The sequence below is a fragment of the Podarcis gaigeae genome, assembly GCF_964106915.1.
Source record: "Podarcis gaigeae genome assembly, chromosome: 6".
NCBI classification, from domain to species: domain Eukaryota; kingdom Metazoa; phylum Chordata; class Lepidosauria; order Squamata; family Lacertidae; genus Podarcis; species Podarcis gaigeae.
This window is the reverse complement of record NC_139682.1, coordinates 90,043,068-90,066,131: the sequence shown is the minus strand read 5'-3', so window position 1 is coordinate 90,066,131 and position 23,064 is coordinate 90,043,068. Positions and strand designations below refer to the sequence as shown.

At 45.1% G+C, this 23,064-nt stretch overlaps 1 protein-coding gene across 2 annotated transcripts in view; it reads left to right on the top strand.

Annotated features, from left to right (window-relative positions):
• Positions 1–23,064, top strand: part of TPR (translocated promoter region, nuclear basket protein) — a 60,608-nt gene that overhangs the window by 22,404 nt on the left and 15,140 nt on the right. For both annotated transcript variants that reach the window (XM_083743716.1, XM_083743715.1), the window contains exons 20-38: positions 1,055–1,223; positions 1,783–1,949; positions 3,295–3,447; positions 4,504–4,620; positions 7,960–8,163; positions 8,277–8,461; positions 9,940–10,087; positions 11,313–11,450; positions 11,714–11,845; positions 12,421–12,551; positions 12,858–13,068; positions 13,385–13,531; positions 14,316–14,514; positions 16,093–16,298; positions 17,095–17,156; positions 18,061–18,269; positions 20,005–20,277; positions 20,526–20,674; positions 21,776–21,859. In XM_083743716.1, the coding sequence (XP_083599842.1) occupies positions 1,055–1,223; positions 1,783–1,949; positions 3,295–3,447; positions 4,504–4,620; positions 7,960–8,163; positions 8,277–8,461; positions 9,940–10,087; positions 11,313–11,450; positions 11,714–11,845; positions 12,421–12,551; positions 12,858–13,068; positions 13,385–13,531; positions 14,316–14,514; positions 16,093–16,298; positions 17,095–17,156; positions 18,061–18,269; positions 20,005–20,277; positions 20,526–20,674; positions 21,776–21,859 (3,084 nt within the window). The remainder of the gene's footprint in view (positions 1–1,054; positions 1,224–1,782; positions 1,950–3,294; positions 3,448–4,503; positions 4,621–7,959; positions 8,164–8,276; positions 8,462–9,939; positions 10,088–11,312; positions 11,451–11,713; positions 11,846–12,420; positions 12,552–12,857; positions 13,069–13,384; positions 13,532–14,315; positions 14,515–16,092; positions 16,299–17,094; positions 17,157–18,060; positions 18,270–20,004; positions 20,278–20,525; positions 20,675–21,775; positions 21,860–23,064) is intronic.

Below are 23,064 nucleotides of genomic sequence, written 5' to 3'. Positions count from 1 at the left end.
GAACTGATATTACCCTTGCTGGTACCTTTCCTGGGAAAATCAGAGGCTCACTATGTCAGGTTCCTATTGGAAGACCTGACAAATGCTAGAACATTAGCAGTGGCAAAGTTTTTATCGGTGGTTGCAAGAACCAATGATCCCTATATTCTGAACAAAGTGCTTGTTTTACCTGGAGGTAGGCTGTATGAATTGTGTATTGCTTTGTAACTATTGGGACGCATGTGGCGCTGTGGGTTACAGCCTCAGCGCCTAGGACTTGCCGATTGAAAGGTCGGCGGTTCGAATCCCTGTGGCGGGGTGCGCTCCCGCTGCTCAGTCCCAGCGCCTGCCAACCTAGCTATTCGAAAGCACCTCCGGGTGCAAGTAGATAAATAGGGACCGCTTACCAGCGGGAAGGTAAACGTCGTTTCCGTGTGCAGCTCTGGCACGCCAGATGCAGCTTTGTCACGCTGGCCACGTGACCCGGAAGTGTCTCCGGACAGCGCTGGCCCCTGGCCTCTTAAGTGAGATGGGCGCACAACCCCAGAGTCTGTCAAGACTGGCCCGTACGGGCAGGGGTACCTTTACCTTTACCTTTGTAACTATTTGTTGGGTCTCTGGACCGTAATAAAGATTGGTGATGATGGTTCAAGGCACCAGAATGGAGCTCGTACAGTATTTCTTCAAATCGTAGAGTTGCTTCAAAAACTGCCCCATGTGTAGAAGGTTTTTTCCACTCATGGAAGAAATGCCTTATACTTTTGTTTCTAGAGGGGAGCGTAGAAAAGTGAAACAAAATCCAAATAAATCTTATGCTTGAGCAAACATGAGAGCTGCTGTACAGCCTACCAATATACGCTTAGGGAAGGGGGAAGAAATTCATTTAATGTACATTTTCATACAAACCTACCTAATTCACATTTCCCCAAACAAAACACAAATATCCTCTGTGGTTCACATTTTGTCCCAGTTTTGTGAAGAGATGTGCAAAATTATGTTTTAAGCTACCTATGGTTGCAGTTGAGTTACATTTTAGTCGCTGTCTTTGAAGTAAAGTACAGCCGTTCCTTTTCAGATTCACTTATTGGATGCTAAAAGACAGCTTGAGACAGAAATAAATCTTCATGCTAGCACAAAAGAACTGCTGAAGAATGCCCAGAAGGACATTGCAACATTAAAACAACAGCTTCACAATATGGAGGCCCAGTTAGCATCCCAGTCATCACAAAGAGCTCCTGGTCAAGGTAAGAAAAGAAAAAGTGTCCACATTTGCTAAGTTGAACCTGTGTCTAGCGTGTGTAAAACATGAGAAAACAGCTTCCATGTTTGTTGTTGTTTAGTCGTGTCCGACTCTTCATGACCCCATGGACAAGAGCATGCCAGGCACTCCTGTCTTCCACTGCCTCCCGCAGTTTGGTCAAACTCATGCTGGTAGCTTCGAGAACACTATCCAACCATGTCGTCCCCTTCTCCTTGTGCCCTCCATCTTTCCCAACATCAGGGTCTTTTCCAGGGAGTCTTCTCTTTTCATGAGGTGGCCAAAGTATTGGAGCCTCAGCTTCAGGATCTGTCCTTCCAGTGAGCACTCAGGGCTGATTTCCTTCAGAATGGAGAGGTTGGATCTTCTTGCAGTCCATGGGACTCTCAAGAGTCTCCTCCAGCACCATAATTCAAAAGCATCCATTCTTCGGCGATCAGCCTTCTTTATGGTCCAGCTCTCAGCTTCCATGTAGTATGCCCCCAAATCCAGAATTAATTTGAAGAACGCTTTATTTTGTTTTACCTTATCTTTGCCATTTTTAGGCCAGCGAAGTGCAAGTGAGGATGTGGATGATCTCGTGAGTCGATTGAGACAGTCTGAGGAACAAGTGAACGATTTGAAGGAAAGGCTGAAGATTGCCACAAGTAATGTGGAGCAATACCAAGCTATGGTTGTAAGCCTCGAGGAATCCCTGAACAAAGAGAAGCAGGTAATGGGCTAATAAAACTGCCTGCTAAATATGACTTAGACGTGGAACTATGGTAGTAAAGGTAAAGGGACCCCTGACCATTAGGTCCAGTTATGACCGACTCTGGGGTTGCGGCGCTCATCTCACTTTATTGGCCGAGGGAGCCAGCGTACAGCTTCCGGGTCATGTGGCCAGCATGACTTAAGCCGCTTCTGGCGAACCAGAGCACCGCACAGAAACACCACTTTCCCACTGGAGAGGTACCTATTTATCTACTTGCACTTTGACGTGCTTTCGAACTGCTAGGTTAGCAGGAGCAGGAACCAAGCAATGGGAGCTCACCCCGTTGTGGGGATTCGAACCGCCGACCTTCTGATCGGCACGTCCTAGGCTCTGTGGTTTAACCCACAGCGCCACCCGCGTCCCTGTTTTCATGGTACACCCGCACAAACGCAAGCAGTTTTCTTGTGACTTAGACAGAAGGTGGGGGAAATAACCCTCGAGAATTGGGATTCAGCACTGCTTTGCATGCCCAGATGGCAGTGTATTTTTAAACTGGTGCACCAGTGATGTCCTTTCCTTGATCAATTAATGCTGGTAATCTCAGGTGCCCTGCAGGTGGGGGTGACTTAGGGAAAACAGCCTCGCTGGCATAGATGCCCACAATGGGGGGGGGGGCAGTTGCCTCCCTCTAGGCCAATAACAGTTTCCAGATTCTCAGGTTTCACTAAAAAGAAGAAAAAGCTTCTAATATTTGTAGAACCCAAAATATTATTTAAAACGTGCAAGCACTATTTCCCTGCTCCCTTCCTTTTTGTGAACAACTAGCCTGCTCTCCCGTTTCACTTTTTACTGCCCTCTCCTAAAAATCCATACAGATGCATATGCTTGCGGGCCAGATTAGGATCCCTGACAGATCTAATTAGACCTGTGGGCCAGAGGTTGCCCACTGCTGCTGTGATCAATACAGTCAAATAATTTGTGTAGGTAGCTTCCCCCGTCCCTCACATGAGCTGATCTTGCTTAGAGCCAGTGGAAAACATCTCATTTTTAATTGGCATTTATTTAGGAACTATAAAATAAAAAGTGGCCCAAGAGTATCTCAGACATGCTTTGTCCTCACAGCAGATTCCTCAAGCTAACAGCTTGCCCTTTATCTGTTACACTTGTAGATTTTTCTCACCCTTTAAAATGGGAGGGTTAGGGTTAGGATTTGAGCATTCGCCTGTAATTCAGATTTGAGCATTGGCCTTTATTTCTCAAGCTTGCTTTCCATTCTCAGTGAAGGTGATGGACTGTAAGCAGGTCTCCTGTGTGCTGTGTGCCACTTACGGATATCACATTTAAAACTGAGTTAATTGTGCAGGTAACTGAAGAAGTTCGCGCTGCCGTTGAAGCCCGCCTGAAGGAGGCCTCTGAGTACCAGTCCCAACTAGAAAAGAAATTGATGGAGGCAGAGAAGGAAAAACAGGAGCTTCAGGATGAGAAACGTAAAGCTATAGAGAACATGGAACAGCAGGTATAGAAGCACAAGTATTCTCCATCATACATTTTGCTTTCACTGTAGCTAGCAAGAAAACTTAGCCAGGCTACAAAGGGCTTCTCTCTGGAAGGGCTTGGGCATATCTAGTGTAATTTTTATTCTTAAGGTTTTCTTTAACTTGGTGAAAGCCAGACCCTAATGCCATTTTGCCATGTGCTTTTGCAAGTCTTCTCTGTTTGCCATGTGGCATACGGAGGGTGTGTGTCAGGGCTGCGGTTCTTAAAAACTGGCACCCAAAGCCCCATTGGGCATACAGAGTTACTTGTGTTAATTAATTCACACAATTACCATATTTTTTGCTCTATAAGACTCACTTTTTCCCTCCTAAAAAGTAAGGGGAAATGTGTGTACGTCTTATGGAGTGAATGCAGGCTGCGCAGCTATCCCAGAAGCCAGAACAGCAAGAGGGATCACTGCTTTCACTGCGCAGCGATTCCTCTTGATGTTCTGGCTTCTGGGATTCAGAATATTTTTTTTCTTGTTTTCCTCCTCCAAACTAGGTGCGTCTTATGGTCTGGTGCGTCTTATAGAGTGAAAAATACGGTGATTTTTTTCCCCCTCTGATGTGGTCATCACAAAATAAGCTTTATCTTTTGAAATCTTCCTTCTTCCTTGGCATGTGATGGAAAACAGCCAGTGATGACAGTGTTTGTTTCATTCAGATGAAAAGCAAGATTATAGCAATCTGCCCTAAGCATGCAAAGGCTATTTTATTGGGGAAGTTGCTGTAGAAGTAAAGAGCTGCCTCAGATGACCTTGAATTAAGTCAAATTCAGGTTTAGCACTTAATTAAATTTTGATTATTCAGTGCACCAATCAGCTGTAACTTTAAAATGTAATAAAAAAAATTCCTTCCAGTAGCACCTTAAAGACCAACTAAGTAGACCACTTAGTTGGTCTTTAAGGTGCTACTGGAAGGAATTTTTTTTTGTTTTGACTATGGCAGACCAACACGGCTACCTATCTGTAACTTTAAAATGTAATGGTTTTCAAAAGTTTGTGATTGTTTGACACTTGATGTTTAATGAATAGCTTTCCGAGCTGAAGAAAAATCTCGCCAGTATGAAGTCTGAAGTCCAGGAAGCTCTTCAGAGAGCAAATACAGCTCTTACCAATGAGCAGCATGCTAAACGGGACTGCCAAGAACAAGTAAGTTTTTATAAGGCGTATCCAGACACAGGATATTGTTGATAATTTATGTTCCATTTGTAGCCTTATTGGAGTTCACCGATTGGGTCTGCAGACAGGAGGAAGGAAGTCAAATGACACCGAGGGTTGGTTCAGAGAAAAGAGTTCTTTATTTCTGCTCTCCGGAACAGCAGAAAGGCACTTGCTTGGTCAGTCCACAGCAAGTCCAAAGAAATGAGAGATTACATGCAGTATATATATCCTCCAGGCACCCTCTCCCACCTCCCCAGGAATCCAGCCACGTCAGCTTGTGCATGCAGGTTGACATCACAGATGTTCCTGCTCCGGTATTCTTAACTATAAAAGGGTATTACTTCCTGTACTTCTGACCATAAAAGGTTGTTCCTGTTTCCTATGCTTGCTCTTGGAGCAAGAGGTCATCAACTCCCAAGAACACTGGCGCTGTTCCCGGACTAGGTCTGTGCGTCTTTGTGGTCATGACGTAAGATAAGGCACAGACGTGTCTTCCTTGTTCTACTGGTACAGTCAAGGCCATCCTTGCCGTCACGAACTGATAAAGGAGAGGGCTCTGAGCACTTGTTTATACAGCTGGGTTTTGGCTCAAGAGCTCAAGTTAAAGCATTTTAGCTAAGAAAAAATAGGGATTTTGGTGCAGTTTCAAACTGCCTGCACAGTCAGTTTTGGGTTTGGGAAACCCATTCCTTCACACTGATTTTTCATGACTGTGTTTCTCATAAATGAGGATTGTGCACTCACGCACTGCTTTTGTACCAGTCCCATTGATTGCCAACCGTTTTTTGGACCAGCGGGCACATTTTGGTTTTGTAAAAGCGTGTGGCTGTCACAGGTGTGTGGTGTAACACAACATGAGTGCTGTGAGTGTGTGGCATAACACAAAATTAGAGAGTGTGGAGTCATTGCTGCTTACACCTGCTTAGGAAATCAGCTATGTCCTCCTGGTTCCTGATTGTGGAGATCACACAATATTTATATTTCCTCCCACCCTCCCAAAAAATGTTGCTGATGTGTAATATCAGGGAGCATTCCCCAGTACCAGGAGAATATACAAGATGTCCACACACCGCACAGACCACAAGCAAGCATTGCAACTCTCACTCATACAGTCTCATTCTTTTTCCATGTGCACAGACACACACACGTATTTCCCATATATAGCTGCCTCTGTCTGCTCGGATGTAATTCTCTCTCTGTGTCTCACAGATCCTGCATGCATACAGACCGCACATTGGTAACGTACCTGCCCCCATACTCCACATACATATTCCCCAGACAGTACATACCTCCCTCTCCCTCTTCCTCTCCTTCTCCCCCCCCTCCACCCACCCACCCACATGTACACCTATCTCTATCAAACAAACTACACACATACCCAGAACAAATATTCATAATAATAATAATAATAATTTATTATTTATACCCCGCCCATCTGGCTGAGTTTCCCCAGCCACTCTGGGCGGCTCCCAATCAGTGTTAAAAACAGTACAGCATTATATATTAAAAACTTCCCTGAACAGGGCAGCCTTAAGATGTCTTCTGAATGTCAGGTAATTCTTTATCTCTTTGACATCTGATGGGAGGGCGTTCCACAGGGCGGGTGCCACTACCGAGAAGGCCCTCTGTCTGGTTCCCTGTAGCCTCACTTCTCGCAATGAGGGAACCGCCAGAAGGCCCTCGGCGCTGGATCTCAGTGTCCGAGCTGAACGATGGGGGTGGAGACGCTCCTTCAGGTATACAGGACCGAGGCCGTTTAGGGCTTTAAAGGTCAGCACCAACACTTTGAATCGTGCTCGGAAACGTACTGGGAGCCAGTGCAGATCTCTCAGAACCGGTGTTATGTGGTCCCGGCGGCCACTCCCAGTCACCAGTCTAGCTGCCGCATTCTGGATTAATTGCAGTTTCCGGGTCACCTTCAAAGGTAGCCCCACGTAGAGCGCGTTGCAGTAGTCCAAGCGTGAGATAACCAGAGCATGCACCACTCTGGCGAGACAGTCCGCGGGGACTATTTCACACACACCAAGCACACAGACACAGCATCTCTCTCCATCTCTTGCTGCCCAAGTACATCCCTCTCAATTACACACAGAGACCATGTGTGAACAACCTACCCTCCACATTCAGAAAAGCTCCTCCAGAGGCAAAGAAAGGTGCCTGTGATCTCCCAAAAAGATCCCCCCCCCAAGAAAACTAAAAGGAAAAAGGGAAGGCCCCCAATCTAACACTGGCCCTCTGGTAGCTCAGGGACACTAAGCGAGTCTACAGGCACCAGGTTGGTGTTCCCTGCACTAGCCTAATAGGAGTACAATGGTACCTTGGTTTGCGAACAGTCTGGTTTGCATACGTTTTGGATTACAAACACGTCAAACCCGGAAGTGCGTGTCCCGGTTTGCGAACTTTTTTTGGATTACAACCCTTTTTATTATTATTATGAATAAATTTGGAAGGAGAAGGAATTTGCCCATGTGAAGACTATCAGGTGGAAACTCTTACACATATGGTTCTTAAATGTAAACTATATGTTGATCTCTGCCAGCAGTTCCTAGATCAACTCTGCATCCCCAAATGGAAACCAGAGTTAGAGGTCATACATTTTCTATTATTGGGGAATAATCAAGAGCTCATCAAGTTAGTGGCTAAATATCTCTATCTGGTTTTTTGTCGTCGAAATACATTGCAGACGTATGATCTCCCTGGAGACCTAGAGATGTAACGTTAGACTGCTTTGCCTCTTTCATTTGACAAATGTTTTGTGTCACTGGGAAGGTGGGAATTCTGTATTGATTTGCTATGGATGTTTGTATGTGATGCCAATAAAAAGTTTGATGATGGTGAAAATTTTGGGGGGAGGCCCCATTGGCAAAAGAGTGCCTTGGGTTACAACCTGTTTTGGTTTACGAACGAACCTCCGGAACGGATTATGGTTGTAAACCAAGGTACAACTGTAAATGAATGTTTAGTTTATTGCGTGTTGGTCTGCACTCATTGAAAATGTGAAGCATCAGTGTCTTCCTTTTTGTTAGAATGACCCTGTAATGCTATATCGCTTGGGAACTTGTATGCAAGCTTCTGTAATCAGTGGGCTACTACAAAAAATAAATCTGTCTAATCTAGAATGCAGTGGTGGAACACTCTTGTATCCTAAATTTTAGGAGAACCAGCAAGGCTACTTGGAATAGGCTGGATTTTGTTTTCCCCACTTAAACTTACATACCACTTTAGTGACAAAATGAGAACCTTTAAAGTGCAGGAGGCCAAATAAAGTGAATTGAATTCCTTAAAAGTTCAGAAATGGTGATAGCTGGGTGTGTGTTTTTTTAACAGGCCAAGATAGCAGCGGAAGCACAGAATAAGTATGAGCGGGAGCTGATGCTTCATGCCTCTGATGTTGAAGCCTTGCAGGCTGCCAAAGAGCAAGTTGCTAAGAATTCCACAATAAAGCAGCAATTGGAGGACGCAGCCCAGAAAGCAGAAGCTGCATTGCGAGAGAGCAGAGCTTCGTGGGAAGAGAGAGAGAGAATGTTAAAGGTAACTTTTTCCGACTGTACAAGTTTTATACATATGTGCAATCCTGAAAGCGGGTGACATTAAAAAATAAAATAAAATCTTCTGAAGTGATCCGCTTTCATATTCTCTTAAAGGATGAAGCTTCTAAGCTGGCTTCTCGCTGTGAAGACTTAGAAAAACAGAACCGATTGTTGCATGAACAGCTGGAAACTCTCAGTGACAAGATGATGTCTTCAATGAAGGAAGGCATGCCAGGAGCATTAAATGTGTCTCTCACTGAAGAAGGAAAATCACAAGAACAGATAGTGGAAATCCTCAGGTGTGTTATTTAGTGTATGGATCTGATGTCATTCCCAGGCACTAAGGAAGCCAGACTATCCTCCACCAGGGCCAGGGCTTTTTCATTGATGGCTCCAACCTGGTGGAATGCTCTGTCCCAAGAGACTAGAGCCCTGCAGGACTTGATCTCCTTCCTCAGGGCCTGTAAGCCAGAGCTATTCTGCCAATTTGAATTAGCCTGATCCTCTATTCCCTTTTCCCTTTCCTCTTCTATGAAGAAACCCTTGCTGGGACCCCACATTTAAATTCTTCCCTAGTCTCCTTGCTGGCCTTAGTAGGACCAACTTGGCCAGTTAGCCCTGGGGATCATTTGATGTCTATTGACGGGGGTGGTTTTGCTTTGTTTTCCCCCAAAATGACCCCTGAATTTTTGAAATTTATTGACATTGATGTTGCAATTTATGTTGTATTTTATGCTGTTATTAAGTCACATTTTAATCAATGTTTTATATTTGCTGTTAGCCGTCCTAAGCCTGGTTTTTAAACCGGGAAGGGTGGGGTATAAATAATAAAAATTATTATTATATAGTTAATTGGTAAAGTAATGAATCACAGGAGTGCACAAAGTGGGTATTCTCCAGAAAATGTGGACTACAAAACCCCAGAGAACACGGCAAGTGATGATAAAGTCTACAATCCACAACACCTGGGGAGAGCACCATCTTTATTATTATTACTGTTATAAGCTGCCCATTTGACTGGGTTGCTCCGGCCACTCTGGGTGGCTTGCAACAAAATATTAGCTGTACCTTGCTTCAGGGCCCATTTGCAAATGTTTCAGGGGGATTTTTGAAATGCCTAGTATTTGAGCAGATTTGACAAAATCAAAACTTCTTCCCATTGGTATAGAAGGTCATCGGATTGGGATTTTGCTCCACCTTGTGGTCGAAGGCAGGGGGTAGGCTTTTGTGGTAAGCAGATGGCTCTTCAAGAATCCGGTTTGCTTTCCTTCTTTCGTTGAAACAATTGTGATTCTTCTGAAGCAGTTGAAAGAGCCGTATTCTAGGGGTCAGGAAGAAGAAGCAAGATCGTAAACGCACTCCTTTCTTGCACTCAAATCCTCGCCCTGTGTGTCTTCTACCTCTTGGGTATCTTATGTGGCCATTGCTAACTGAAGGGTGCTCCTAAACTCCAATTCAGAAACATGACTTAATCCTTAACCAAGGGTAGCAATGCACACACATAGCAATGCGCGCGCGCGCACACACACACACACACACACACTGGTAACATAGGATAGTTAACACAGTCTGACAACCAAATTTCAGATCCTAAACTATATGATCTCGCACTGTGTCTGCATTTGCCTGTAATAACATTATAAGGCCGAAACAAATCCCAATATTGATTGGTCATGTTTTCCAACTTCCCTTTAAAACCCAGCAATTTTTAGCTTTGTGGGCTAAACAGTGTTTTGTTGAGGCATTTAATTTCAAGTAGTGCTTCTTTCCACCGCAGGTTTATACGCAGAGAAAAGGAGATTGCAGAAACGAGGTTTGAGGTGGCACAAGTGGAGAGCTTACGGTACCGCCAGAGGGTGGAACATTTGGAAAGGGAGCTCCAACAGTTGCAGGAAAGTCTGAATGCAGAGAGAGAGAAAGTGCAGGTATGTATGTGTGTGCCCCTGGTCACCTTTGGTTAGAAGTTAACAGAAGTATTTTCCTTTGTATATTGGCACTTCAGAGTCCTCCTGGAAACATCCCTGTCTTGTTGACAGACATGCAGTTTACTAGGAGTGCTGCTTATTTTATTTGTAATATCTGGAGAACACCTCTGGCTTGCTTTCAGAAACACAACTGTTGTTACATACAAAGAATCTGAGATAATTTGCCTGTGCCAAAACATCTGGTGTTTGAAGTGAAGATGAATGCTTAGATTTAAGTTGCCTTCTTTAGAAAACAATGAGATTCCTCTGAGAAGATTGGTGGTGGTGGCCAAGATTCCCTGGAAGACCACTGGTCAATTCTTTTCTCTGCATTGCAAAACCACAAGGAGTGTGGGCTGTGTTCATGCAATGAACCCACAATTCATATGGGTCAAAACCCAGGCTACTGTTCTATGAGAACTGACTGTGACAAATGGATGCCTCAGAATGTTTGTGCAGCAGAGATGTTCATTGATAGAACTATAGATAGTTTTAAAACCACTGGATTCATGTAATGGGCCAGAGGCTGATCGGTACAGACACCTGGTAAGGGCCTGGAGTAGGAGAACCTTGTTAGATACCACAGTGGCCTTTCATGTTTGAGAATTGTGCATATTATATGCGGGTGGCGCTGCGATCTAAACCACTGAGCCTCTTGGGCTTGCCGATCAGAAGGTTGGCGGTTTGAATCCCCATGACGGGGTAAGCTCCTGTTGCTCTGTCCCAGCTCCTGCCAACCTAGCAGTTCAAAAGCATGCCAGTGCAAGTAGATCAATAGGTACCACCGTGGTAGGAAGGTAAACGGCATTTCCATGCGCTCTGGTTTCCGTCACGGTGTTCCATTGCACCAGAAGCAGTTTAGTCATGCTGGCCACATGATCCAGAAAGCTGTCTGTGGACAAATGCTGGCTCCCTTGGCCTGAAAGCGAGATGAGCGCCACAACCCCATAGTCACCTTTGACTCGACTTAGCCATCCAGGGGTCCTTTACTTTTTTTTTTTTTTTTTTTACCTTTTATTATATATAAATTGCTCGCTCTGACAGTTAACTTTGCCGAGCTAACAGTGTTAATGAACGCACTTAATAGTTTCCCAAGTAAATTACAATGGCCCTCCAGATCGCATCTTCCTGAAAACGTGGATATTGATACACATGTTTGGGATTTCACTATTGTGTTGAATTTTAGGTGACAGCGAAAACAATTGCTCAGCATGAAGAACTAATGAAGAAGACTGAGACCATGAACGTTTTGATAGAAACCAACAAGATGCTGAGGGAGGAGAAAGAGAGATTGGAACAGGAACTGCAGCAGATGCAGGCAAAAGTCAGTATGAATTTTAAATCTAGCTTTCAAAACGCGAAAACCACAAATTATTGAACAAAATGAGAAATTACAGAATATACACTTAGCTCCCCACTGTGTCAAACCATAATTTACAACCTGCAGTAATTTGAGACCTTTGGAAGTTTCAAATCAAGGAGCTGTTCATTCACCGAGACACGACGTTAAACTCTGGATGTGAAGATTTTGGCTGTACCAGGAAACAAAGTCACTCGGAAGTAACTTCTAAACCGTTATGTGTTCAGGTGCGTAAACTGGAAGCTGATATCCTGCCTTTGCAAGAGTCTAATGCTGAACTGAGCGAGAAGAGTGGGATGCTTCAAGCAGAGAAGAAGCTTTTGGAAGAGGATGTCAAACGCTGGAAAGCACGGACCCAGGTGAGCTTACCTTGGATTCAAGGACTATTGTTGCAATGCCTCAACAGGACATTTCTCCAGTTTACAATAAAGAGGTCCTCACTCCAAGATGGGTGAAAATGTTACATAATAGAAGACCGAGAAAGGGGAATAAGACAATAGGTACGGTATAAGATTTGGGGCAAATTTACACTTTTGCTTAGACAGGAAGAAGGGAAGCATTTAAGAAAAGCTAAATGGCATGAGGAGGGATATCTGCACTAAGGTAAATATTATTGGGTGCTCATGGAAAGATGAGGAAAGGGATTTTTCTCTTCCTTTAGGCAGTTACAAGTAGGCAGCAGTCCTGAATCACATGAAGTTTTCAGAATGTGTGTTGCTGTGTGTTTTCGCTTTGTGGATACAGTGCTACCTCTGGATGCGAACGGGATCCATGTATATAGCTATACATTTGTATTATATTTGTTATCTTTCTATAAGCCACTTAAATACCCTGCTGATACTAAGTGCAATATAAATATACAAAAGAAACCAGATGAATAAGATAAATTGTAAAAAAAAAAAAAGCTCGCTCATAGGTAAATTTCTTCTTGCAGCATTTATTGAGCCAACAAAAAGATACAGATATTGAAGAGTATCGGAAGCTTCTTTCGGAGAAGGAGGTGAACACCAAACGCATACAGCAGATGAGTGAAGACATAGGCAGGCTTAAAGCAGAAATCGCAAGGTAAATTTCAAGGAATGTCTTAAAATTTTGGAGATGCCAAATACTTGATGGTCGAAGCACCCGTTCCTATCAACATTAAGTTCTTGTTCAGCAGTTATTCTAATTCTGATATATTTGCTCAGCCTTTACCACAGGTGCTGGTAGTAGTAGCAGCAGTGGATTCATACCATAAGCAAGGACCCTTAATTTTTATTTTCATACCTCTTTTAAACTGCTCGCATTTTCCAATAATAAAAGGCAGCAGTATGCAGAAAGTAGCTCTCTCTGGTTTCCGTTGTATTAGAAGTTCTTTCAATTTTTGTTAAGGTCAAATGCTTCACTGACAACAAGTCAGAATCTGGTCCAGACCCTCCGAGAAGATCTGGCAAAAACGAAAACTGAAAAGGACACCCTTCAGAAAGATTTAGACATTAAACTGGCTGACATCCAAGAGAAAGTTAAAACGATAACACAGGTCAAGAAAATTGGACGTAGATACAAGACTCAGTATGAAGAACTGAAAGCACAACATGACAAGGTAGGCTTTAACTTCTGATAAGTAAAATGGAAGAGCTCTTCCATATAAAATTTTTGTAAATTCAGCTAGTCTTCATTTTGGAAAATTGTGCTTCTGGGGAGGGTGTAGGAATGTAGAATGTTTGAAGTTTTATTCTGTTTAGTATTCTGTTGGGAGCCACCCAGAGTGGCTGGGGAAACCCAGCCAGATGGGCGGGGTATAAAAAATAAATTATTATTATTATTATTGAATGTACAACCTGCTGTAATTTTGGTTAATAGCTTGCATAATACCGATCCCATTCACCAACGCAGATGTTTACTTTCCAAAATTTTAGGTGATTGCAGAAACATCAACTCCGTCTTCTGCAGAACAGCAAGAGCAACATGCTTCAGACAAAGAAATTCAAGAAGTGAAAGAAGCTCTGAGCCAAGCTGAGACCAAGATAAAAGCCTTGGAAGGACAGATTGAAAATTTACAGAAGGTGGGAGAGACCTTTCTGAGGCCCATATGTGTCTGTAGCCAACTCCCAAAATGAATAATCAGCTTACCAAAAATAGCGAAGTGGGATGTTGTGCTTGTATGATGGGGGACCAAGTTTAGATCCCAGTCATGGTGTTTCAGCTTAACGTGCCTTAAAGGGATAGTCCCAGGTGTGCTGCCCTGAAACCATTGGGGAATAGTAGGTAGTGGTGAAAAAATATCATAGAAAATCGTTTGTAAGTGTTTCAGAAAATATTACACCACAGGGAGAAGTTACCTTTAGAGTATAAAGGTAAAGGGACCCCTGACCATTAGGTCCAGTCATGACTGACTCTGGGGTTGCGATGCTCATCTTGCTTTATTGGCCAAGGGAGCTGGCATACAGCTTCCGGGTGATGTGGCCAGCATGACTAAGCTGCTTCTGGCGAACCAGAGCAGCGCACGGAAACGCCGTTTACCTTCCCGTTGGAGCGGTACCTATTTATCTACTTGCACTTGACGTGCTTTCGAACTGCTAGGTGGGCAGGAGCTGGGACCGAGTAACGGGAGCTTACCCCATCGTGGGGATTCGAACTGCCGACCTTCTGATCAGGAAGTCTTAGGCTCTGTGGTTTAACCCACAGCGCCACCTGCGTCCCTCCTTTACAGTATACTCAGATTCAAACACTCTTACAGCTCTTAGATTGTCTAGGATGTTTTCATAGAAAGCTTGCGCCACTTCACTAATCACCCAGCGATTGAAAGCAATTCTGTATCCTGAAGTTTCCATCTCTTGCTTTCTGTAGACGCTTGGCGAGAAGGACACCGAAGTAAAAAATCTCCAGGAACAGGTAGCCCAGCTTCAGTCAGAGGCTTCCCGTCTTCAGCAAGATCTACAGGAAAAAACATCACAAGAGGAGCAGCTCAGGCAGCAGGTTGCTGAGAAGGAGGAGAAGATGAAGAAGACGCTTCTGGCTGCCAAGCAGAGGATTGCACAGTTAGCAGGTGAATTGCCTGGCAGTTCTTTCGAAGCAGTTGTCATTTTTAGTTCTTTGGCGTAAGGTTTTTATGTTGCCATAAGGTTCCAGCTTACGGGACGCAGGTGGCGCTGTGGGTTAAACCACAGAGCCTAGGACTTGCCGATCAGAAGGTCGGCGATTCAGATCCCCACGACGGGGTGAACTCCCGTTGCTCGGTCCCTGCTCCTGCCAACCTAGCAGTTCGAAAGCACGTCAAAGTGCAAGTAGATAAATAGGTACCACTCCGGTGGGAAGGTAAAGGGCGTTTCCGTGCGCTGCTCTGGTTCACAGCTTTTTCATGCTGGCCTCATCACCCGGACTAACGCCGGCTCCCTCGGCCTATAGAGTGAGATGAGCGCACAACCCCAGAATCGGTCACGACTGGACCTAATGGTCAGGGGTACCTTTACCTTTAAGGTTCCAGCTACTTGATCAAGGTAGAATTTTGCATAAGAGAGAGTCCACTTCGTCAGGTTCACAAAATGATTTCAAAAATGTGTTTGTATAAACAGACAGATGCACATGACATCACATCTAATCCTATTTTCTTCCCCTAAAATATTCCATCCTTTATTGCTGCTGCTTTTGTAAACATGGCTTAGCCCTATCCAGATAATCAGGAGTTGTATTTGCTAAGGGGATAGGGAACTCTGCCAGCATAGAAGCCCATCTCATAACCGTGCATTGAATGCTACATTACTTCACAGTAGAAATAGAACTGGGAGTCAGTTGTCCCAGCAAGACTAATGGGCATAGTTAAGCTTGCAGGAACCTGCCAGGAAATAATCCTCCTCCTAAGCTAAGTGCTATAGTATGAAGAGGAGAAAAGCAGCTGTATCTGTTTATTGATTAGGCCAGAGCTGTTTGCAGACTCTCATTTCCTGGTAAAGCCAGAGCCAGAATTAAGGGACACTCTTCTCCCAGAGATGGCAGATTTGAGCCGGCCCCACGTCTTGATAGGAATCGTTTGTGATTAGTACCAGTATTCTGTTAATGCAAGGGCCCTATGTATAGAGCTCAGCACATGTTGACGGAAACTTGGAGGCTGCGTCCTCTTGAGTGGTGTTCTGCTTGCATACACACTCAGGCCACTGTGCAGATATAATACCCGACATAGATTTTGGATTGGAGGGGGGTCCTGATCCAAGTCCCCTCTCCTTGTAGCCCTTGAACATTTGCATAACACCATGTTAAAATGGAAATGTTGAATACAGTGGTACCTCGGGTTAAGTACTTAATTTGTTCCGGAGGTCCGTTCTTAACCTGAAATTGTTCTTAACCTGAAGCACCACTTTAGCTAATGGGGCCTCCCACTGCTGCCGCGCCGCTGGAGCCCGATTTCTGTTCTCATCCTGAAACAAAGTTCTTAACCCAAGGTACTATTTCTGGGTTAGAGGAGTCTGTAACCTGAAGCATATGTAACCTGAAGCGTATGTAATCTGAGGTACCACTGTATTAGGGGACCTGCAGGGACAGAGCTCTTCATGAAAATGCTGTTTTCAGAATTCCTGTATAAAGAGGCATAGTAAGGCGTTTCGACTTGCCTTCCTATGCTTTAATTCAGGTGCGAAGGAACAGCTGACCAAAGAAAGCGAGGAGTGGAAACAAAAGAGCAGTGCACTGGAAGAGCAGAAGACTGAGTTGGAAGTGCGGATGAGCGCACTTAAATCACAGTATGAAGGCCGCATTTGCCGCCTAGAGAGAGAGCTCCGAGAGCAGCAAGAGAGGCACCACGAGCAGCGAGATGAGCCAGCAGAATCTACCAATAAGGTAGGGACGCAGGTGGTGCTGTGGTCTAAGCCACTGAGCCTCTTGGGCTTGCCGATCAGAAGGTCGGCGGTTCAAATAATCCAATGAGGCAATCCATTTCAAATGAAATGAGCTCCTGTTGCTCTGTCCCAGCTCCTGCCAACCAGCAGTTCGAAAGCACACCAGTGTAAGTAGATAAATAGATACCGCCTCGGTGGGAAGGTGAACAGCGTTTTCATGCACTCTGGTTTCTGTCACAGTGTTCCATTGCACCAGAAGCAGTTTAGTCCTGCTGGCCGCATGACCTGGAAAGCTGTCTGTGGACAAACGCCGGCTCCTTCGGCCTGAAAGCCACAACCCCATAGTCGCCTTTGACTGGACTTAACTGCCCAGGGGTCCTTTACCTTTTTTTTTTTTAACTGATAAGGTAGACAATTTGTGCAGCTCTAATTTTGTAGTTTGATACCAAATTCCCATCCACTAAAGCTGCTACTAGATTAGTTGTGGTGGTTGAGGGATATGGATTTTTGAAGATGGCATAGAATCATAGAATTGTTGAGTTGGCAGGGACCCTAAGGGAAATCTAGTCCAACCTCCTGTAGTCCGTGACAGATGAATATTCAGCTTCTGCTTAAAAACCTCCAGTGAAGAAGAGTCCACCGCCTTCTGAGAATAAATCAATAAATCTGTAATAAAAACACAAATGTCAATATTCTGATAATAATTCAGTAGAATGCAAGACTTGGCTGCTATTTCATACAATCATTTGCACTGATATTTTGAATCCTGTGGCTTACTGAAGCATTTTGTCCAATAGGCTCCAGAACAGCAGAGACAGATCACCCTTAAATCAACTCCTGCTGCAGGTGACAGAGGAATGTGAGTTCTTGTGTTCATTCTTTCATATCTCTGTCGATCCTTCCCACTCTTGTTTTATAAGCTGCTACTATCACAGGGCGATACGAAATTAATTGTCTGAAACCAGTATGACGGTCAAACTAGAATACAGGTTTCCGACTTTCTGAGCTAGTGGTATATTGCGGCTCCCCAGCCACTGGCAGCATAGCTCACTTCCCCCCTGCTGTGCTGGCAGCAGCCTGGAACCCGTGATGTATCTATTACCAGCTCAAATTGCCTTGATCAGGTGAGCAGGGGTGGGGCTTTGTTAACTGCTCCACTGAGGCATGGGCAGCCGTTTAACGAAGCCCTCTCCTGGGGGCTTGATCAGCTGAGGGACTGGCAGACAGTAATGGGCTGGGTGGGGAGCCTAGATACTTTATACAATATAGCCTCCTCTGTTCTACACACTAGGGACGCGGGTGGCACTGCGGTCTAAACTGAGCCTCTTGGGCTTGCCGATCGGAAGGTCAGCGGTTCAAATCCCCATGGTGGTAGTGAGCTCCTGTTGCTCTGTCCCAGCTCCTGCTAACCTAGCAGTTTGAAAGCATACCAGCACGAGTAGATAAATAGGTACCACTGTGGTAGGAAGGTAAACAGCATTTCCATAGGCTCTGGCACTTGGACAATGTCCTATTGTGCTAGAAGTGGTTTAGTCCTGCTGGCCACATGACCCAGAAAGCTGTCTGCGGACAAACGCCAACTCCCTCGGCCTGAAAGCGAGATGAGCACCGCAACCCCATAGTCACTTTTGACTGGACTTAACCATCCAGGGGTCCTTTACCTTTACCTTTCTACACATTACTCCAGTGAAGACTGTTTACTTGCATATATTTGCATATATTTAGAATAATATCTAACAGATACAACTTTCACTTTTATCTAGTGCTAGTACTTCAGATCCACCGACAGCCAACATCAAACCAACTCCTGTTGTATCTACTCCAAGCAAAGTGTCAGCAGCTGCAATAGCTGGGAACAAATCGACCCCAAGGGCCAGCATCCGCCCAATGCTGACTCCGACAACTGTCACAAATCCTACATCTACCCCAACGGCCACAGTTATGCCGACAACACAGGTGGAAACTCAGGAAGGTACATTACTGATCAAAAGGCTTAACAATGTACATGATGAAACAAAAAAATTCCTTCCAGTTGCACCTTAAAGACCAACTAAGTTAGTTCTTGGTATGAGCTTTTGTGTGCATGCACACTTCTTCAGATACCATGTACATGATACCAAATGTACATGATGAATAGTCATTTTTTAAATGTGTAATTTCTAGGATTCTATATGCCTGTGCTGGTCCCGTGGGTTACCTGAGAGGCGAGGTCCAAGTCCGGTCCGTGGTCAAAGGTGCAACGTGGAGGCAGTCCATAGTAGCTGAAGCTGGGTGCAGGGCAGGGAATCGGGTGAAGTCAGGGACAGGCATGCAAGCACGGAGTCAGGGCGGGTCAGGAGCTCAGGCAGGAAAGCAGGACAGGGTTCAGGCAGGAGCTAGCAACCAACAATGTTGCTCCCGCAACTTGGGTCTGGGGCTGGCCGGCTTTTATCTGCCCCGAGGCATTAGGGCGGCCCCGATCCTGAGGTGACTTGTCTCTCCTGGCCTGGAGGCGAGCACTCCTGCGGGAACTTAGTTCCCTCTGCCTCTCTGCCCTGAGCCTCTGCAGCTCAGGAGAGGCTGGACGGTTACCAGACCCAGAGGCAACCTCAATTTCCTCTGACGGGGCTGAGAGTGGAGCACCTGCAGGCAGTGGGTCCTCACCTCAGGAGCAAGACCAGACTCAGCTGATGCCTGCACCTGAGGATCCAGCACAGGTGAGGACCCTTCAGGCTCAGGCCCCAGCCTCGGCTCAGCTAGTTCTGGAGGCGGAGAATCCTGTGCAGGCTGGGATCCCTCAGGTTCAGCATCCGAGTCCAAATCCCAGGCCATCACAATGCCACTGCATCAAAAGCATTAGAGCACAGAGGCATATTTTGCCTCCTGTACTGTTTGTGAAGCCGTTCAGTTCCTAAAGCGAGGAAACCCTTCTGATGGTTGAGATTGGGATTTGATAGAATGAACCTCATAACATAAAGTGCCCTAGGTGGTGCTTTTTTTCTGGGGGGACGTAGGGGGACGCATACCCCTAAAATTTTTTTGAATCTTTGTACTTTTGTCCATTTACTGTATTTATTTTTACCAATTTGAACCATAAAATGGTGATTTTCTTGAGTCAAAATGAGAGTACCCGAAACATTTTTTTAGGAAAAAAGCACTGGCCCTAGGGTGGAACGTTCATGGTTGCAATCGCGGTTCTTGGGATGTTCCTATATCAAGGATTTTGTGGAACCGCAGTGCTCTTCTTAAAAATTAAACCCTGAAAATCTATACTGCTTTTTGTAGAAACAGAAAACTTCCACTGTAGTTGCAAAAACCAGTTTGAATTTTGAAAATGCCGAAGGGAAAGAAACAGGAAGTGAGGAACAGTACACAGAAATGCCTAGATCCGTTGTCTTCTCAAAGGTAGTTAATAGAAAAGAATAATGCTGTAGTAGGCAGGCAATGGGTTTGTCGCGTTCATTAAAGTAGCATGCATGTTAACTTCCATACAGCTGAAATACACAATTCTGGTTTGTAGAAAGGACTGTCCCCTAGTCTATAGGTTGTGAGGCATTTCCCTTGATTCTGTTGTCAGCGCCGCTCACCTTAAATATAAAAGGAAGTGAGATGGAATTTATTTCAGAGCTGCGTGGCTACTCTGTATAGCCACAGCTATAGCTTTCTCATTTTTGAAAAAGTTGAATATTATGTGGCTGGAACTAACGGTTACAACAATTTTATTTCAGCTATGCAGTCGGAAGGACCAGTCGAACATGTTCCAGTCTATGGAAGCACAAGTGGATCTGTGCGCTCCACCAGCCCCAACGTCCAGACCTCTCTCTCCCAGCCCATCTTGACAGTTCAGCAGCAAACTCAAGCCACAGCTTTTGTCCAGCCCACCCAGCAGAACCATCCTCAAATAGAACCAGCCACTCAAGATCCACCCCCCACAATTTTGGAGGTAGTGCAGAGCTCACAGATAGAAAGACCGTCTACTTCGACAGCAGTATTTGGCACAGGTTGGTTAAATTTCCTAGATTAGAAGCATTAAGGGCTTAGCCAGGACAGTATTGCTTCTGTAGACTTGGGGAAAGCACCAAATAAACTTTGGTTTTTATTTAAATATATAATTTTGAATCAGAGTTAAAAGAAGTAATTTTCAAGTGCCAGCATCAGGTGCTCCTCAAAAAAGAAAGCCACAATTGTTTGTTTTTCTTTGTGCCTTGGGCAAAGTGTGTTTTGAATTTAATGAAATTTTCTCCTTAAGTTTCAGCTACGCCAAGTTCTTCTTTACCCAAACGCTCCCGCGAGGAAGAAGATGATAGCACCGTTGAAAACTCAGACCAAATTCCTGAGGAGATGGTTGATATGCCTCTTGCAAAGAAAATGAGAAGTGTTCAAAGAGTTGGGCCAGAGGTTTGTAAGAAGAACGGCACTAATTTAGTTGTGTTTGGTTATGGGTATCGCAACTGGGCTAGGAGAAGAGGGAAAATTGTCCCAGAAAGCTGGCTTTTAAAAGCTCTGAAGCATTTGGAATGGGTGGTGACAAACCTGTCACATCACCCAGTGTCAAATACAATTGGCAGGTTCTGTTGGCTAGGGTGGGTTGTTCTGCTTGTATTTGACTGCAGGCTTCTCATTTTTAGTCTCCGAATTTCCATGATACCTGTATGGTGTGTGCGAACCTTCACTGGGTCAAACTAGAAGTGATATGAATTGAGTGCACATTTTTTGTTACGTAAATATCAGGTGCTGAGGAAAGGCTGAGCAGCGTTGGGAATGGGGACGGGGAATTTCTCCCTTCCATTGCCTTGCCAAAATTTCCCTCTTCAAAGCTGCTACAGCGTTTCCATTTCCAAGAGAAATTTTATTGCCGCCAACGCAGATAGCAGCTGTAGAGTCATGATACTTGGTCAGGAACCTGGTCACGAAAGAGCCCTGAGGCTGCTCAGTATTGCCCTGATCGTCTATGTACATGCCGAATAATGAACTATAGAAGATGTGGAAAATCCTCTTCTTGATGATTGGGTTTTTTTTTCTGTTCTGTTCATACCTACCTAGATTGTAGAGCATTGACTTTAGTGTGAATTTTTAGTTGGTTCTCATAGATAGGTGGAATACAGTGGTACCTCCGGTTACATACACTTCAGGTTACAGGCGCTTCAGATTAAAGACTCTGCTAACCCAGAAATAGTACCTCGGGTTAAGAACTTTGCTTTAGGATGAGAACAGAAATCGTGCTCTGGCGGCGCGGCGGCAGCAGGAGGCCCCATTAGCTAAAGTGGTGCTTCAGGTTAAGAACAGTTTCAGGTTAAGAACGGACCTCCGGAACAAATTAAGTACGTAACCAGAGGTACCACTGTAGTTGCTTAAAGATTTGCTGCTATGTTTTTGCCTTGTACAGTGAAGAAACCCAAGTAGAACATTATATGCATGCCATGTATTGCTGGTGATCTTGACGTTTTCCCCATCATCTGTCACTTAAATTAGTGTTAACAAATTGACGTCATGTTTCAGGAGGAAGTGACTGCGGAAGAAAGCACAGATGGAGAAATAGAAGCTCAAGCCTACAATCAGGATTCTCAGGATTCCATTGGAGAAGTAAGCGAGTCTTTCTCTAACCAGAGGAACATTTTCAATCTCATGCTTATGCCATGGCAGGATTCAGAAAATCTGTGTGCATGAGCTGGGCTGGGGTTCCCAAGATGGCACAGCTCCAGAGTCCTTTGACCTTTATTCATGTGATCTGCTGGCAAGAGGAATAGTAAAAAAGAGTGTGCTGGGCACATTTCTTCAGACCAGAGGCTAAGCGGGGGGGGGGGGGGTCGCCCCGGGTGTCATTCCTGAGGGGGCGCCTGAGGGATCCAGCCCATGCATGGATCACGGCGGCACCCCCTTGGGCAAATCGCTGCAGCGTCCTGTGCACGGATCACAGCATCACCCCCCTGGGTGGATTGCCCTGTGCCCGTGGGTGGATCACCCCGCTCCCACTGTTCCGGGTGCCAGCTAGCAAACTACGCCTTTGCTTCAGACCAATCCAGTTCCTTTATATTTAGCTATAAAGCTGATTTCTGACCAGTAGAGAGCACTTCTACTGTTGCAATGAAAGATGCGCCCCACTGTAAAGGTAAAGGGACCCCTGACCGTTAGGTCCAGTTGTGAACGACACTGGCGCTCATCTCGCTTTACTGGCCAAGGGGGCCGGCGTTTGTCCTCGGACAGCTTCCGGGTCATATGGCCAGCATGACTAAGCCGCTTCTGGCGAACCAGAGCAGCTCACCGAAACGCCGTTTGCCTTCCCGCCGGAGCGGTCCCTATTTATCTACTTGCACTTTGATGTGCTTTCGAACTGCTAGGTTGGCAGGAGCTGGGACCAAGCAACAGGAGCTCACCCCATTGTGGGGATTCGATCCGCCGACCTTCTGATCGGCGAGTCCTAGGCTTTGTGGTTTAGACAACAGCACCACCCGTGTCCCACGGCACCCCACTGTAGTGATAATCAATAGGAAGGTTTCTGTAGAATTCAGTGGTGAATATTATACTGGGGGAGGGAGGTCCTGATGGGAATATTTAAAGGGCCACATTACCTTTTTACATTATTGGCTGACACACAGTTCCACTAGTACTATAAAAATTCCCAGGTGACTCATAGTAAAATTCTACTTTTCCTTAAGAGGCATATTGTCTGTCGGATGTTCCAAAAGATAACATCAGCTGTACTTCCGCTGCAATAGAACCCTTTAAGTGCTTCATGTTCTGAAACATAAATGTTTGTGAAGTTTTTACGTGACACCGTGTGCTTCTCA